Genomic DNA, 18,879 nt, shown 5'->3' on the forward strand with positions numbered 1-18,879 from the left:
AATACATGCAGAACACCACTTTATCCCCTTCTTCCAGAAATGTAGATGAAACTACAAAATGTACCTAAACAATATCACAAATGAAAAAGGAGAAATAACTGTACTTTAAAATGGAGAAATAATATGATCTGGCAATCCATCAAATGAGGATATTGAAGACACTATACACACTTATTTTGAAGGATGAAAGGGAAAGAAAAAAAACCTTAATATTTGGAATGAAATCAATATATATTGGCACAAATGCATACTTTTCCCAGTCATCTTGGAAAGTGTTATTTTTTTTAAGAAAAAGGACAAAACCTAGGATAGGTACTTTAAAGTCCCACTCATAGAACTATAAATTAGTACATTCTTATTCAGAAAGACATTCAGTAGCCTATGTAAAAAGCAGTTGCGGAATTCCTATTATTTGATACATAAATCTCACTTGTAGGAAAGTACCTGAAGAAATAGTAATTGATGTAGAGAAATACTAATCTATGTTAGCTTGTAAGATTATATTACTGAAAATCGGAAACTTCTAATACAAAGTTAATTACATAGTGGTGTATCCATGTAATCAAATTCTATGTAGTCGATAAAAAATGATAACATAGAAGAATATTTAATGACCTGGAAAATGTTCTCAGTGTTATTGTAAAGTAGGGAAAGCAGAGAAAAAAGCAGACAGTGCCCTGTGATACTCTCTCAGTGTGCACCTCTCTTCCTTGGTGTTCCTTCCTTTCCAACCTCACATGCAAATGTTAATGTCTTGTGTATATATATGCATAGGAAAGAATGTTGGAGAAATAAACATTAAAATGTTAGTGAAAATTGTCTTGGCATAGTGACATTGAGTGATTTATCTGTATACATTTTGGAAGACATTCTTAGCCCAGGTACATGAAAGATCATGTTCTTTGCAATGGTTTGATGAAGGCAACATTTTTGTTACTTTTGAACACAATACTTTCATCAGGGTGCTTGAGAAATACCACAAAAGTCAAGGGAACTGATTTTGTGGTTATCATCTTAAAGTGTGGATTCCTGGTTGGTAATAACTTTTATAGAGTTGGCATAGTACCACTAGGATTGAGCTACAAGGTAAGATGCAAACACAATAAAATAACATAAAATCAAATTTGGGTTACCTTTACATGGGCTTGCACCTGATAGAATTTGAATTCAGTTATATGTTCCTGTTTATGTATATTTACCATTCACCTTCAAACCCAAATAGCTTTTTTCTCATTATTTTTGGTGAAACACTACTTAAAAGTTAGTAACTTTCTTTTATGAGCCACTGAAGAAAGCACTAAGGATTCTGTTTCCAGTTGCTAAGATATGTTCAGTCTGTGATATTGGTACTTTTGGTATGAACACAGAGAGACAAGAATAATTTGCTATTAAGAAAATCATTTTATGGTATTGGAACTTTAGTTAAAAGATGAAATTATAATGCCTTCATAAGGCCCTTTTGTTGGAATTACTTAGGCATATTTTAATGAACATGTAACAGATCTAGCCCTGTAAATCTTGGTAATTTATGTACCTGGAAAGTCCCAGAAACAGGAATTTCTTTTGGGTCTTTAGATGTCTCTGAGACTAAACATTCATTTTGTCTTCAATAAATATACTCACCTTGAATTGATACCAGTTTAGAAATGTACATCCTTCAGAAATTTAAGGTGGCCATGCTTTTTCATACAGGAACCCCCGGGAAAATCTGACAGCCTCATGATATGTGTCCAAGGTGTGCCATGATTCTGGTCATTCTTGTTATTCATACTGAGTATGATGACAACATTTTTGTCAAATACCTTTAAAAAAAAATTAAGTGACAAGTTGTACAAGAAATAGTTGTAGGCACATACTTCCAATGTGCCCTCTCTCTGTGCACATGTGTGAATGTGTGAGTTTGAGTGTACACGCTTTCTCTTTAAGGGAATCTACATTGTTCCTTCATGTTAAAACTGACTTAGAAATAGTGATTTATTTGACTAAAAGAATGTGACAACACTCATCACCTGAGACTTTTGAAAATTGGCCATAAGAAGCCCTGCACCCTGCACTTGATCCTCTGAATTGTTTCATCTTGGGACAATCATGTTGAAGGAAGCCAAACACCATTTAAGAAGTTTAACCACCATGAAATGGTCACAGTATGTGACATTGAAGCCACATGGGAAGGCCCTGGTGTCTGAGGTGCACATAGGATGAAGAGAGAGGATAAGGCCAGATGTGGGTGAGGAAGCCAATTTGGAAGTGGGCCACCACAACTAACATATAGATCTGGGACCAGCTACCCAGTTGAGTGCTTTCCAGACCCGAGCCACAAAATCATGAGCAAAACAAAATGCTTGTTTTGAGCCATTGTTCTAAGGTAGATTTTGTTACATATCACGTAAGTGGAACAGAGATTCTTTTCTCTTTAAGAAAAGAACACTGGTTTTACTGCTTCTGAGATCTGTATTTTGGGCTAGTTCTACCTTAAAATACAGAACTGCTTAAAAATGGAATGATGGAAACAATCATCATCAGAAAATACTGTGGGGCTGGGGTTGTAGTGCTGTGGAAGAACATTTGCCAGCATGAGTGAGGCACTGGGTTGGTTTCTCAGCACTGCATATAAATAAAATGAAGATGCATAGACGACTAAAAAATATTTTTTTAAAAAAAGAAAATACTATGCTCCAATATGACCTCTCTGAGTGAAGGAAAAGAAGAAAGAAGAGAGGAAAAGTGACAGATAATATAATTACACTCAGGGGTGTGTCTGCATGCACATTCATCCTTTTTTGCCTCTCAAAAACAACTCAAGATGATCAATGACTTCAATTAAATCATTGGAGAAAGAAGGAAAATTTACATAAGCTAGGTCTGTTAACACAAGCGCTTCTTTTATGACCTGCGCTAGTCCCCTCTTCCTGAGAGTGCCTTAGTGAAGCACAGAAGGATTCTTACTTCACTAATCTGCAAATCCTCTCTGAAAGAAACCCCTGGTGGTCTCCTACAGTCCTTTTAGAAGAGCTTTAATAGCCAAGTACATTAGCAAGGTTTCATGCGGTTGAGGCTTCATTAATCTTCCCCAATACAGCCTCGTATGTTTGCCAGTTTACCACAAAGCATTAATATAAGTAAGTACAACTAAAACATACTTGTCAGGAAGAGGATACAAATAGAGCATGGGATGAAGAATGTGGGTACATTCTTTTCTCTAATTTTTAGAAAACATTTATTCCTGGGGGAATTATTCCTGTGCATTTGTCTGACTTTCGATTCTATATTTATTCAAACTCTAAAATCAAGTGCATAACTTAAGAGAGTTTACCCATTGTGGGATTGCCCTCCCCTAAAACAGGGTTGAAAGGCACCAATAGCTTCTCTTTCTTGCCTTCTCTTCCTCCCCACCTGCTTTCCTTTATCTTTTCTGGTGGAATAAAGAGATTTCTTATCATTAAATGAACATCATTTCTTGTAAGTTTCTCATGAGCAAAGAAGATGAATGTCCACTTCTCCCAGCATCATGGCTTCCCCTGATAGCAGCTAACATTTTAAAATGATGTAACCTTTTGGCATTTATAGATCTTTGGGGATTTAGGAGAGAAGTTAACTGTGGGACTTGTAATAACCATGGAAGTGTGTTCTGATTGCATTTGAGCAGAGGCTATGGGTAATGCTGGAGTTTTTAAGGCTTATCAAATATTCTCAAGGTATTTAATTGGTTTCCATAGTGACTAAAATAATGAAAATATCCCCTGAATTTGTACATCATTCTTTTCCTCTAAAACACCGTGTTTGGGATTTAAACCAGTGGCTCAATGCTGAAAATTAATCAATATTCCATATTCCCTACTATCTTTCTGGTATAATGATAGCTATTTCTCCAGCAAAATTAGTCTATATTATCGGATGCCAATTAGACATAGGCTGCATTTATTAGGAAGGCAGTTACTTTTAATGATTCTTTTTGGTTTTAGCATAAACTTCTTTGAGAACTAGCATGTGGGGAAATGTTGATTTAACACCCTCTGGTATCATTAGATCAGAGCCTTTCACCTATTTCTATCATCACTTTCTTATCTATTTTATGATAAAGCATAAAATCAGTCTTCAGGAGAGAGTGCTTGAAGGTCAAGAAATAGGAGGCAAGGTCCAGTGTGAAAAATCTGGCCTGAACCCTGTCTGGGTATTTTGACTTTATAGCTTTATATATAATGCAAAAACAAACAAACAAAAAAACAAACAACTTTAGGAATATCTTAGTAGCATCTTGTTACTGAAAGTCTATTATCATGTACACAGTTCTTTATTGCTCACTGTGTTTTCTAGCTTGGTAATATTTTTATGAGATATTTCCAATTCAAGGTTTCTATCTGAACTGGACTGTCATATTTTAGCAGGACATATACTACCAAATGTGCCATCCCTTGTGAGGTAATAATAGTAACTTTTGCAAAAATCTAACTTTGTTTTCATAGAAAAAAAAATCCATTTGACCTTCCCACAGACCTATGCAGTGTATGACATAGACAGGTTTATCCCCGACTACCTGTGCACCCTTGAGCCAGTTGCCTTATTTCTCTAAGCCTTATTTCCTTATCTATCAAATGGACTTAACAGCCACTGAAATAGTTTTGTAAAACAATTTAATGGGATGATTATGTTTCCAAGGTTTAGTAGAGTGTGGGAAAAAGTAGACGCTCAATACATATCAACGTGTTCGTGGTATCACTATATCACTGCCTTCTTGGAGGAAACGGAAAAGAAAATTAAGTGAGCTGTGAAGTATTCAAAGGAACACAACTGACATGGCAGAGAAGCAGTTCATGTCCATGTCTTCGAACTCAAGCCCCATGCTGTTTCCTGTGATGGTAGAACAGGCTTAAACTTTGTTTTTCCTTCTTCCCCTGGTACGAATGGCTTTCACTAAACACATTCTCTTTCTTTCTCATTAATGATGAAGCACATACATCCATGAAGATACTGACCACAGTCAGGTTTAGGAAAAAACCATGGCCTCTTGGTAAACAGCAGTCTCTCGTGCACCCACGCCCAGTGCAGGAACATGCTTCTCCCTCCTGCAGGCTCAGTGCTGTCCAAAGCAACAGAAGCACTCTCATAGTAACATATTGTTCTTAAGTTTTATTTTTTAAGATGTCTCAAAGGAAAGGACTACATTCAATAGTCCCAAAAGATAAGAGATGCCCTGAATATTTTCTTTCTTGGATTATCTTCCAAGGAGTGTACTCCATATATTATCATTTCTGATTAACTGACTTTTCTCTCATGAATGCCATAGTACTGGACAAAGGAGTGTTGAGTAAGTGAACTCTCATTGTTGCAAATAATGAATAAATAGAGTTTCCTGGCAATGCAATTAAAGTACGTGTGAAGGACTGAAATTGTATTGTATGCTCCTTAAAAATTTTCTTTTTCCCCTAAAATGCTCAACTCTTTGGGACCTCATTAAAAAGGAAAGAACAGTTTAAAAGTAAACTCAACAAACAAACTTTTTAGATGACGATGCTAAAGTTTTCCAGCAATTTCACTGAATCACTTGTCAGGTCACAAGTAGATGGTCTGTTGCCCAAATGTTCTGTCTCTTAGTATTGAATGACACTATTTCGTGTTAATGAACAAAGATGGTACATTAGGTGAGCTTCGCTGAGTTTGGTAGGAAGGGATTTAGGACAAGTGGTTGTATTGTGTCCATCTTCCCACAGACTCATTTCTCTCCATGTGTGCTTGATGGATACTTTTTCCCTTGAATCACCTGTCTCTCCTGCTTTCACTAATTTTTTTGTACTTCAGTGTTTTCCTTTCCATGACTCCTTCTGGGATCCTTTGTAAATTCCTTCCAAACAATTGGCAATTGATAAGCTCTTACTGCTCTCACTCTCTGCTTGTCTGGGAAGGATAAATGCTCAGCCCACATTGGGAATAGGCACTCTTCTGCCCACATTGGTCAGCAAATTACTTCCTTGCTCTGATTACATTTTGCCTAATTTGTTTTTAATTTTGAGGCCAAAGGCTTGCAAATAGCCTCTTATTCTGTTTGTAGATAGAACTATTACTTTTTGAATAAAGCAGGCAGATAACTGCTGCTGTTGCAGTTTCTCTTTGTCCTTGTCATTATCATCATGAAAAGCATTTACTGTGCACCTGTGACATGGGCAAATGGAGCTGAGTTGAGTCTTGAGCAAAGGGGAGAAAGACAGACACATAGAGAAATCTGCAGCAATAGGACATTACTTTTGCTTTTATTCCAGCCCACAAATGACAAGGAATAGACAAATCAGCAAATAAACAAAGAACAATGCAAAAAATAAATACTGTTTGCATTAGGACCAAACAAATGGTTGAAAGCTTATAGGCACAGAGGTGATGAAGTGATCCATATTAACTCCACCTTATCTAAACAGGTAAATGATGGCATTCTGGGAATGCCACTCCTAGAAAAGGAATCTGGAAAGCTAAATGATTCCCTCTGGGAAGAAGTTCTACAGTAGGCACCTGGAAGAATCAGAAAGTTGCTTGCCAACACTTTGTGGAATTACATCATGCAGCCATATGTTGAATCTAGAGCAAATTGGAGAGTGAGGACACATTTAATTTTTGACGACACTAAGCTGTCAGAAGGAATACTACCAAGAAAGAGAGGAGTGACGTATTTGAAATCTATAAATTGCATTTCGTGTTCATTTGTCACCTCGAGGAAAAGCAAATAAAGCTTCTTCCTCCTTCTGAAGTGGATGATGAATGATCGCTTAGAGTTGGGTGGCAGGAGCTGTGTTGCCTTTATTGACTTTCTTTGGAAAACAATCCATCTGCAGATGCAGACCGTGCAGCATCTGCACACCCTGCAAGGCATAGGTGAACTGCTTCTTACCACTCCTGGGCTCATTTGGACAGAGAATAATTACTCCTGTTAAAAGCAGTCTCTTTCTCTTGTCTTCACCCACCTCGTTTCCACATCAAACAGTGGAGACTTGTTCAAGAGAACTTGGACTCACAGTGTTACAGGGTCCCTGGGCTGCATTCAGCAGAAGCCAGGGATGAAAGGATTCACTCCTTTACTTGTTCATCCTTTTATTCATTTACAATGATATATGGACCTACTATGGAATAAGCTTTTTCCTGGCCAACAGAGACCTCTCCTTTTAGGGAGCTCCCTTTGGGAATGTGCAGAGCTTGGGTTCATGCCTTTCCTTTGTTCTACTAAAATTCTGTTACTTTCATCATATTCCAGAATACAGAAGATTAAATGCAACAAAACATCATTTATTCAAAGTCACATGAACAGCCCAGAGAGAGTAGAGAGCTGTAATAATTAGTTTTTCATTGCTCTAAAATATACAATAAGAAAAACATAGAAAAGGGAAAGTTATTTGGGACTCATGATTTCAGAGGTCTTAGTCCATAGATGACTGACTACATTGATCTGGGCCCAAGATGAAGTAGCGCATCAACAGGGAAGGGCCCATTAGAGAAAAGCTCCTTAGCATGGGAGACCAGGAAGCAGAGACAGAGAAGAGAGGGGGAAGGGCCCCAGGGGAAACCTTCCAGGCATGCCCCCAGTGACCCACCTCCTCCAGTCATGCCCCACCTGTCTACAGTCACCACCCAGTCAGTCCATTCAAACTAGGATGGACTGATTAGGTTATGGCTCTCACAATCTGATCATCTCACCTCTGAATATTCCTGCATTAACAGGAGCTTTGGGGGTGGGGGGGATTCTCTGTATCCAAACCATGATGAGAGCCATCCTGAGCTAGCAAAACCAGGACTCATTGGGAATTTAAGTACATACCAACCCCTGTACCAATAATAGCCTAGTTAGGTTAAAGGTTGAGATGAAGAAATTGGAATACCTTATACTCAGTAGGCATGCCAATGTGTGTGCACTTATGATTCAGTTGAAAAAGAATATACATCATTTTGGTCAATGAAAAAACTCAGAATAAAGATCTCTTATCTGTGATATGACATAAAGATGTGATTAAAGAAGAAGAAGGAAAAATACTTGTAGTTTAGCTGGATAGGCTCATGTACCATTTATTTTTCTTTTGTTTTGGATTCTACTGGAAGTCTCAACCAAGTTGTTTGTGTAGTAAGAAATGATCACACAAAAGTGGATCCATATTTACTTGTTTGTTTTGAGTAGATTTGAGCAGAAACTTGAAAGAAGGACCACTGGAAAGTTTGCGTTGTACTGACATACACACATATATATATATATATATATATATATGGTTTGAAGAAATTTCCTGCCCTCTTTCGTCATTTCCAGAATGTCAGATTCACAAATGGAGGGTTTTATGTGAGTGCTATATAGAGAGGGTGGGATTTATCCATATATTGGAAAATATTTGCATTATTTCACCACTATCACAATTATCTAGATACAAAGTATCTTACACAGTCTGTGTACCTTAGAGTATAGATGAATATAAAATATTTAAAATAGAGGATAAATAATAATCAGCTTGACTGGGTGTATGCTATAGGTCTAGCTTTAATTATTTTATTTTTATGAAGTTGTCAAGTGAAGCAGGTGGTGAAGAAGAGAGGAAAACATATTTCTGGTTAACAGATAACTAGGAAATCAAGGGGAAAATCATTACTTTGCCTGAGACAATAGATACTCTGTTAAATTGAGCTGCTTCATATTATCATGAAAATTACTTTTTGGCAGTAGTGCAAAAGGCTATTATAAATTAGTGTTAATTGTGGTTAGTCATACAAGGCAATATGATCATTTGATGACTTATTTGTTTTTTGAAGAATGACAGCTTTTATGTGCCAATAAATATGAAATCACCTGGAAATGTCTCTGTAAATTTAGGAGCCATCTAAATAGTCTTGTTTAATGCATGCACTGGTGTTTAATGAAGCGATGTGAGTTTGTACTTAGAAGATTACCTGATGGCTCTTGTCAACCATCCAGTGAGGGAAGCAGTCTACTTGGTGAGTGTGAGACACATAAACCTGTAACTGTGAGAATTTATGGTTGACAGGCAGTGGCTTCACTGAATATGAGAGGGGATTAGACTCCGGCTTTGCATGCTTCCTGTTTTGTCTGGAGTATGGCTGACAGTTACCACCTTCTCCTTACCTTAGTACATCCCTTTTGTCTTCTTCAAGAAGAAGTTGGAAGAATAGCAAGAAACTTTAAGCTTATCCTGAATAACCTAGAGTTTAGGCACAATGTGCCTGGAATGCAAACTTCATGCCATTTGTAGTAAGAAACACACCATTTTCAAAGATCATACAAACTCTTCTTAGGTTTTAAGATGATTGCCTCTGAATCCTTGAGAAACCTGTATGTGTCTGCCGGGCAGCCTGCTGTTTCATGTCATGGCTCTGTTCTCACTCTGTCTCCTCTCTCCCTTTTCCTGAAACTGCCGCATCCTTGGCTGGTAATCTTTAAACCCTGGGCTGCAGTGATTTCTCTTCATAGAGCCGCACATTAAGCACATCTTTCTTGCTTCTCTCAACCAAACTCGGAGAGTGTCAATTAATAAGCTGATGGGGAAGAAGTCCATGTGTAGCATTAAGGCCCTGTCTCTGGAGATATTAGGTATGCCCTTCGACTGAGTGAAAGGAGACCCACAGAGGGTGGTGAGGGAGGTACTTTATCATATATCCCTAGAGGCATAAAAGCTGTTTTCAGGGCACCTCGTTCATCTTGCTCTACTGTGGACTATTCGCAATGCTCCAGCCTAGATTGAGGATCCCAGTGAGTGCAAAATATCTGAAGCTGTGAATTGTGCATATTTATAGCCCCTGGGCTAAAAATTGTGAAGGGCAACCAAGTGCAAATATGCTTTCATGGAAATTTCATTCACATTTTTGCCCACAGACCAAAAAAAAAAAAAAGACCAATCTCTCTATTCTCATGGATCTTGTGTTCTAGCAGAAGGTATAGAGATGAAAAAGAAAATAACAAATAACTTATATAGGAGGTTAGAATGTAATAAATATAACCTAGGTATTATTCCAAGAGAAAGGTTTCATGAGGCCAGATTTTGACTCAAGGCTCAGAAAATCAGGTTGAGGGTTGGATGACAAGGACACTGTGGAAGTGGAATGAAGGTGTATGGGATAGGAAAGAAAAAAGAAGACAACAATAGGGTTTCTGTGTTCTCAGTTCCCACAACAGACAGTAACCATTTGCTCATTTACTGTGCCAAATGGAGCAATTAAGGGGCCAGATGAAGAAGCACTGGCATTAAGGAAGTCATAGGAAATATTGCAGGGGAAGGAGTAACTAGAGGAAAAGAAAAAAAAATAAGGAATCCTATGGAAGAAAATGCAGTCCTTCCTTTCTTTCCCTTCCTTACCTATTTCCACTGCCCCTTTCATTTCTCACGGTTCGATGGCATTGATCCACAATAGCAGCATAAACGTGGCAGAGTGAAGATCTTTGGCCAAGAATTCTCTACCTGCCTCTTATCTTTCCCTTGTCAAAATTTTAGCTCATTTTCGAGTTTTATAAGTTTATAACCTCTCTGTTTTTCTCTTTTCCCCACCATTCTTCCTGCAGATTATGTTACTCACAGACCCGGAGATTGAGAGCAGTTTATTGATCAGCTCAGATGAAGGGGCAACGTATCAAAAGTACCGGCTGAACTTTTACATCCAGAGCTTGCTTTTCCACCCAAAGCAAGAAGACTGGATTCTGGCATACAGTCAAGACCAAAAGGTGAGCACCGTGACTTTCTTGAGACTCTGGTGCCCAGATCTCCAGGGAAAAGCTAGATAATCACCTCTGTATTTTATCTGGATGACTGCTTCTGTTCTGTGCAGTAGCCTGAACTTTGTGCCAGTGAGATATGGGGGAAGCAAAGAGGATGTTGGGTTTCTTGCTTAACTCAAGTGAACATCTCAAACAGCATGAAGAATACAGGTTAGACTCTAGACAAAACACTGGAGAAGCAGTTCTTCACTTGGATGCTGTGTTAGTCAGCTTTCTGTCATAGTAACAGATTACTGAGATAATCAACTTAAAAAGAAAAAAAAGTTTATTTTGACTCACAGTTTTTGAGGTTCTAGTTTGGAGGTTCTAGTTGGGTGTCCCCATGCTTTGGGCTTCCAGCAAGGTAGCACCTTACTGCAGGGGGTGTGACAGAACAAAATCTCTTATCTCATCTGCCGGGAGGTAAAGAAAGAAAGCATGAGTTGTGGCCAAGGTTCCACAGTCCCCTTCATGAGCATCCTCATGATGACCTAAGGATCTCCTATTAGGCTCCACCTCCTATATATATCCCCAGCACCTCCCGGTAGTCCTGCCTGGGGGATACACCCTTTAACACGTGGACCTTTGGGCAACATTTTTTTCATCTAAACTATAGCAGATCTCTAAGGTTGTCAGGAGCCACTGGCCTCCTCCCTGGAATTGGAGACTATTTTATATATATGGGTAGGTGATCAATTTTCATGGTAAAGGATTCATAGCTTTGCTCAGAATCTTACAGGGAAGCACAAATGCAAAGAAGGGCGCTGAGGGTTTGCTAAAACAAGTGAGAGAAATGACCAGAGAACAACAATAATGTGCACAGGTAGTATTTCTCAGAACCCAGTGACCTCAGGAATTTTCTTCACTTAGTGGGAAGAACTCCACTTCTTAAGATAGCACAAGATGTGGTTATGCTATTTATTACATTTGTGTGCACATGCATGTGCCCCATAAATGTCATACTGTATTCAAGGTACTATGTACTACATATGCACCAAAAAAAAGCAAATAACACCTGCTTTTAGGGAGCTTGCATTCTCAGATATAAGGTTAGCAATGGCAGATATAATTAAATTAAAACTAAAAGAAACAATATATGCATAGGCAAATATGAGAGAGACTATAGCCATGAAACTTAAAGGGAAAACAGGATAAATGGTATTATTCAGTGAAGTCATACTGAGGATTCCCTTAGAGGAGTCACATCTTAGAAATTATCTATATTGAAAGAAGTACTGGCTGCATGAGTTGAGAGGATATTCCAGGGTTTAATCTGTCTGAGCATGCATCAAACTTGGGGGTTTTCTCTGAAGGCAGAGGAATGGTATAAGCAATTTCCCAAGGTCTCTACTGATGTGAGCATTTTGGAGGAAGCAAATGAACATCTTAGGATTGGAGTTTTATTCATAGTGCCCTTACTGCCAAATAAAATGCACATTACGCCTAAAAATAGAAAAGATTTACAATTAGTCCTTTTTTTCCCTCTTGAGCAGCCTGGCTAGCCTTTGAGCAGAATGCACAATTCTGTTCCTGGAGTCAGGCCACAGTGCATCTGGTCCAAGAAGGCTCAGTTAACAGAGATGAGGGCTGAGCAGCTCAGGACACAGAGTATTAGTCATTTAATCCACTGGGTTATTGAATTTTATTCGACAGTTGGTTAATTTTTTCCCTTGATGCCAGAGGCACAGTGAAGGCCAGATTTACCTGGCTAAGTGAAAACTCTGCATCTTTGCAATTTTGCTGGAAATGATGCCTATAAATGTAACCCTTCATGTCCCATCACTTCAAACACTGCCTCGTGAGCTCTCTGTGGCAGAGTGGACGACCCTGTAGGAGGTAGGGCACGTAGACTGTGATCCCAAATCAGCCTTTTGTGGTGAATAGTTTTAGTGATGACTTCTTTTACCTTCCAATATGTTTGTATGGGTAATTATATTAGCAGATGCTCCTCCAACAAGTTTGAAACAAACCACAAATACTAGACTCCACATCTGTCTTAGACACTCTGCGTGGTTGTAATGTCAGTATATAATAACTATATCAAGGAGCTTAATTAATACATATGATTTTACGATGCCTGAGAGAGGCTAAAAAGTCAGTGCCCTCACTTAGGCATAATGGCTGCACAATCAGGGTAGCTGAATGATTTCATGTAATTGGTTGAGGAGATGGAGATTTAGTGATATGTGTAACTTTGAAGTCTTGTGAAATGACTTCACCTGGACCTTCGTGAATACATCAGATTTCTGTTTGAGAGGAGCACATTTTTTTAATATGAGGAATATCAGAAATAATCATATAAAGTTTGGAAACCATGTTTACAGGATTGTGTATTTGGCTAAAACCAAAGTTTGGTAAAGCTAATTATAATGTGCGTGCATGCGTGCGCGCGCGCACACACACACACACACACACACACACACACACTCTTTTAGAACCTAATTTTGATTAGTTTTCATTTTTTAACTGATTGTGCAGGCATAAATAATTTTTGTTTTCCTAATTAGCAGCCTTTGGGAATTTTGGTCAGGATAATGATATGTTCAGCCTGTGGATGTCAAGGGCTAAAATGCTAATGTAAGGAGGAACTGAGGTCCAAAGCAAGAAGACTGGTCAGGATGATGGGTATACTGCTGGCTTCACATGTTGAAAGTCTGGAACAGAAGATACCTTTTGTCACCACAGACCCAATGAATCCTGTCATCTTAGAGCTGAAAAGAAGCCTTGTTCATCTGAGTTCTAAATGATGCTAAGGATTCAAAAATCTGAGGAGTAAATACATTTCTTCAAAGGGAAAATGGTCAATTGGTATCATCTGTGGATGCCCGATGAATGGAAAAATGATTCCATAAAATTTGTTAGGGTTCTCATTTTCAAGGGTGATATTTTGAGGTGTACAGATGGGTAGAAGCCCGTTTTTCTGCAACCTTTCTGTTTCTGCAAGAAAGAATGAAGGATAAATCATCTGATAATATATATGGAAGGAGCCCAAGACTCAGTCTTTCGAGCCTTGAGCCACAGAATGAAGCTGGAAGCATCAGCGAGAGGGGAGCAGGCTGCAGGCTTCATCACCGGCTAATGGTGGTATTGTCTGGAGTCAAGTGGAGAGGGACTGTGGTCACTCAGGAGGGTCATTGGTATGGAAATCAGAACAGGCAATCACTTGTGGACCATGGGGCTGTTAGGACTGATGAGCTGTAGCTGTGGGCATCAAGCATGGTCGGTGCTGATGTTGGCTGGTCAGTGGCTGTATGTGCCTAGCAAAGGAGAATGTTTCTTCTTTCATATGCCTCATCAGGGTTTCAGTGACGGCTCCTTAAGAACTCCCATCCTCAGTTCTAGTATCAATGAGCTGGATGCTGTTTTACATCAAACTAGTGAACAGAACTCTCGGCTGAGTTGCCATCTCTTGGAAATGCCTCGTTGGATAGCGGCTCCTCCAGAACTTACCTGAGAACAAAGTCTTCTCTCCTGGCTTTTCTTATTTGCTGTTTTCTTTTACTTTTCTTTCTTTCTTCTCCTTTAAACACCTCTCCACATTTCTTTCTCCTGTATTTTCTGACATTGTTTTTTCTGTACTTCAGTGAATGAGAATCTTTTAGGTCCTAAGGACAGAATTTGGATCTCAGGCCTGAAGAGAGCCCATATGGACTGCAGGCTCTGCTCCTGCTGTTTCATCTTGGATGCCTTGAACACCCAGTGGAGGCTTTTTGATGTGAGCATTATAAGGGACTCAAAGAGTTTTCTTGAGCAGTTTGTCTTTACTGGCCCAAGTTAAGAGTTTTGCTGGCCATCACTTCCATGGGACGCCAGATTTTTTTTAAGTGGTTTTTAATTAAGGATAAATTTGTGTGGTTTAATGTTCTCAGACTTCTCAAAATTGGAAAATTTTAATGTTTTAGTTGTTTTTCTTGGAGGGAAAAATCTATTGGTGATATTCAATATCTAAGTGGTTACATTAGCCAGGGTTCTTCAAAGAAATAGAACTAGTAAAAGAGAGATTGTGAAAATTGGCTTATGAAATTATGAAGGCTGAGAGGGCCCAAGATCTGCTTTATGCTAGCTGGGAAAATGAAGAAAACCAGTGGTGTGATTCAGCCCAAGTCCAAAGGCTTGGGAATTGGGTAGTGGTGGGATGTGGGGGGTGGGGGGTGGGAGGAGTGCCAATCATGTAAGTTCAAATCCAAGTTCAGAGACCTAAAAATTAGGAATGTGGGTTTCTGAGGGCAGAGGAAATGAATGCCTCAGCTCAAAAAAAAAAAAAAAAAAAAGAGAGAGCAAACACCCCTTTGGAACTCAAATGACTGGATGATGTCCACCCACATTGGAAGGTGGAATTTCTTAACCTACTGAATCATATACTACTGTGATCCGGAAACACCCTCAAAGACACACCCAACTATAAGGTTTACCAGCTATCTGGAATTTCTCAGCCCCATTAGGCTGACATATAAAATCAACCACTGGTGCTGTTGCATGGAGATAAATGCTCTCTTAAATGGGTGGGTTCCCCAAGAATGACTGAAGGGAAAAGTGTAAATTATTTTTCCTATTAAAGGTGTTAAAGAAATAGCCTGACTGCTATAAAGCCCTGCCCTCAGACTTACCTGTTCAGAAATAGGAGCAATACTCTGACCTTTTGAGGATCTAAATGAGAGTGTGCTTTTGGAAACCATGCCCCTCAGATTCACAATGAACCACTGTGAACCACAGGAAGAAATCCACGGCATTTATCACAGAAGCACGAGAATCTTGCTCTTTTATTTATTGTTTATTTATGTAATTTAAACAGTAGGCAAACAGAACATTCTGCTCTTGTTGTTGTTTTGTTTCTGTCTTTGGAAACGAAGCAGACAGGAAAAAGGAGACACAGGCCTTTACTTCATTGCTCGTTTTCCCGACTTTCTTGCCTCAATACAGGAAACCACCCAAGGAAGGCTTAGCAGCAGGCTGAGTCTGCCAGATTACATCTTTATTTTAATTTGGCAATAAACTAGTGTACAAACTGTGCTATAAAACATTGCCTCCAACGGCATCTCTCAGTCTGTCTTAAACACCTCACTAAACATGATGTGTTGGGAAACATTTGAAATGAGAGAAAACAAAGAGCAGATGTGACTGTAAAGGGGGGGAAAAACAGGGAAAAGTAGAAGAATATGCATATACCTCGGCTTTGTGGAGCATGCGGGTACTGGGCTCTTGGCGTCTCTGTGAGGGTTTACACTGGAGGAGCAGTTTGTAAAGAGAGAAGTGTAAAGCTGTGAAGCCAATTTGAGGACTGCCAGGACTCCCGCTGCGTCAAGCTCTGGAGGAGAGGCCACTGGTCTCCTCATCCAGGCTGGCCAGGCCTCCTCCTTCCCAGCTGCTCTGCTGACCTAACCACCAGCTAAGGGCCTGCTCTTCGGCCCAGAGCAGCACCCTGCTTCTCCCTACCCTCGTGGATGCCCAAGACCATTTCAGCCATGAAATCAATTTTTGCAGACAGGCCAGAACTCTGGGGCTGGATGGAGACGAGTGGAATGTGTAGAGAGTTCATATAGAAGGGGAAGGGCAGTGCCAGGCTCCTGCCTGCTCCTCTCCATGGAGGCTGGAGGATGGCGGGGCCAATGTCCAGACCTTCCCATTTATTAGAAGCAATCCTGCTTTGTTCATAATGTGGTGTTTTCTTGGTTTTTAAGCATTTACAACTAACTCAAAAACTTGAATTTGAACAGTGTGGAAGTCAAATAAACCTCCTTGACTACATCATATTAGTCCCCAGTTTACTTTTTCTGTCCATCTTTCTCATTATTGTTGTTTTTCTTCCTGCTTTTTGTTTTTGTTTTGTTCTTGTTTTCTTTTTTGTGTGTGGGTGCTTTACTTATTTTTTTTTATTCAAATTGAGTGACCAATTCTGTGGAGAGAGGACAAAGCCTATTAGGACAACCTTTTGGGCCAGCCTTTTTGGTGACAGTTCTAGAATATTCACAAATTTATATTGTGCCATTTATTTTGAAGTTCAACCAGGCAGAATTCCAAGTAATTCTATGTAGGAAACCTGCTTTTCCCCTGGTCTCCCATAAATTTCAAAGAATCACATTTTATGAAAAAAATACAGAAATCATCCGTCTTCATGTGGGCCTCAACTTTTAAGGTTTTGATAAATATGTTTTAAAACATACAAAATGAAAATGGGATTTTGAAGGGAGGAAACAGGTTTCGATAAAGGAGGTTCTGTTCACAAATAATGAAAGCCTTAAATATGAACAGTTGGCATTCTCTCTGTAGATGGAAGCTGACTTTGAATTAAAATTATATATTGGTAGAAAAGGAAAAATGTACTGCCAATGTGTTTGGTAGCCAATGATAGAATTTCAGCTACTTGCATAGAAGTAAATTTAAAAGAACTACTTTTAGCTTCTCACTTCTCTCTCTCTCTCTCTCTCTCTCTCTCTCTTTCTCTCTCTCATTGTACAGTTCCTCAGATTTTATTTAAGCAATTTCTTATCTACTTTTTAAAAATAAAATGTTCCTTTCTCTTTTTAATTGATCCTTCCTGGGTCCTAGTGCAGGGGGAACACTTGTCATGGTAGTTTTGAATGATGGACATGGACATTCCCTGAGAAATGCTGCCTACTTAATATGGAAGCAGGTGAGATGTCAGCTCTGAGACACAATAGACGCAAAGTGATAAGGCTGTCACCTCTCTACTCTGCCCTGATTGTATGACGGTCAGTAGGTCATGTAACTTTGTAGTTTCTCCCCCTGTAACGTGGGAAGAATAGTAACAGTACCTGCTCCATGGGACTGTTAGAAGACCCTGAGAGAATGAATGTAAAACACTAACCCTGAGCATGGCACAGAGCAAACATCACATACATACTAACCAATGTACTATTTCAACACTTGAGATGAGGCAGACCTGGGAAGCTTGTACTACAATTAGCCACAAGCCTGCCTTAGCCAGACACTGCTTTTGTTCAGTGTCTTTGCAGGATGGGAGATATAGCACCTTGATTCAGTGCTGAACACCTTTTAGTTAATCACTAAAAGCTACCATGGAACCAGATCAATGGAACAAAGAAGAACTGGTAAACAGTGCATGGATAATATTATTGATGATTATAATAACATCAAACCATTAAATACCCAAGAATTTATCTTCACAGTAATTCTATTTCTTTTTGAATAGACCTAGCAACCCTTTAATGTCAAAAGGGTAAGATGGAGATAAAAGACGAATGGATCCTTGAATTTCAACCTGTGGGGATATTCAAATGGCTTCTGCACAAGCATAAACACTTAGGAAACTGATATCTATCTTATACTATCAAGTCTCCCCAAGGCACTGCATTAAGTAAAAAGGCACTCAATTATTCAGACAAAATATGTTGAGCATTATATACCATGCTGGTCTGGCAAGATTTCCATGTGCTTGAAATTTCCCAGTGTCCAGGCTGATTTCTAATCTCATGAATATGTAAATAATTTAAGTATCCAAGTACAAAACTGGCAATTAGAGTGGAAACCAGGGAGCTTGCTAAATGTCAACCCCAAACATTGTTTATAAAACAAATTCTTGAGCTGAAATGCCATCATATGCAAACAGGGAAGGCCAACACTCAACTTAGATGCCATGTTTAAACAGGTTATATCATTATTTGTTTTTTCAGTTACTGTTTGGAACAGTTTAATCTACTGTTCCTAATGATTTGAAAGAAATGGGATACAAGAACAAGGAGCAATGGATGTGTTAAAACACATGATTTGAAAAAAGTTTAGAACAGACAAAATTATGCTGAGGCCAACATAGGCTATGAAATAGAGGTATATGTTTGCATGTGCCACTTTTTAGTCAGTTCTTGAAAGTTTCAAGCAAGATTCCATCTTCTTATTTTTCTATATACCCCTGGATTTGGGTGCACAGGAAATGTCCCCAAATCAAAGTGGCCCAACATCATATATTGACTTCTCCTTCTCAGTCAGCTCCAGTTTCATATATCTATTCCCCCAATCCTCAGAGTGCCAAACCCAACTGTGGGGGATGTGACAGCCTTCAGTGACAGCTGAGGAATGGCCTCTGTCAGATTTGACAAATCCTGCCTCAGGAGGGGTTGATGGAGCCAGCAGCCTGTCACCATTCCTGCTCACCCTGCATCAGCAGAGCCCGAATGCTC

At 39.2% G+C, this 18,879-nt stretch overlaps 1 protein-coding gene across 10 annotated transcripts in view; it reads left to right on the forward strand.

Moving 5' to 3' along the window:
- Positions 1-18,879, forward strand: part of Sorcs1 (sortilin related VPS10 domain containing receptor 1) — a 474,759-nt gene that overhangs the window by 293,953 nt on the left and 161,927 nt on the right. For all 10 annotated transcript variants that reach the window (XM_078052770.1, XM_078052650.1, XM_078052432.1 and 7 more), the window contains exon 4: positions 10,532-10,690. In XM_078052770.1, coding sequence (XP_077908896.1) covers positions 10,532-10,690 — 159 coding nt within the window. The remainder of the gene's footprint in view (positions 1-10,531; positions 10,691-18,879) is intronic.

Source organism: Ictidomys tridecemlineatus, chromosome 1 (genome assembly GCF_052094955.1).
Source record: "Ictidomys tridecemlineatus isolate mIctTri1 chromosome 1, mIctTri1.hap1, whole genome shotgun sequence".
Lineage (NCBI taxonomy): Eukaryota > Metazoa > Chordata > Mammalia > Rodentia > Sciuridae > Ictidomys > Ictidomys tridecemlineatus.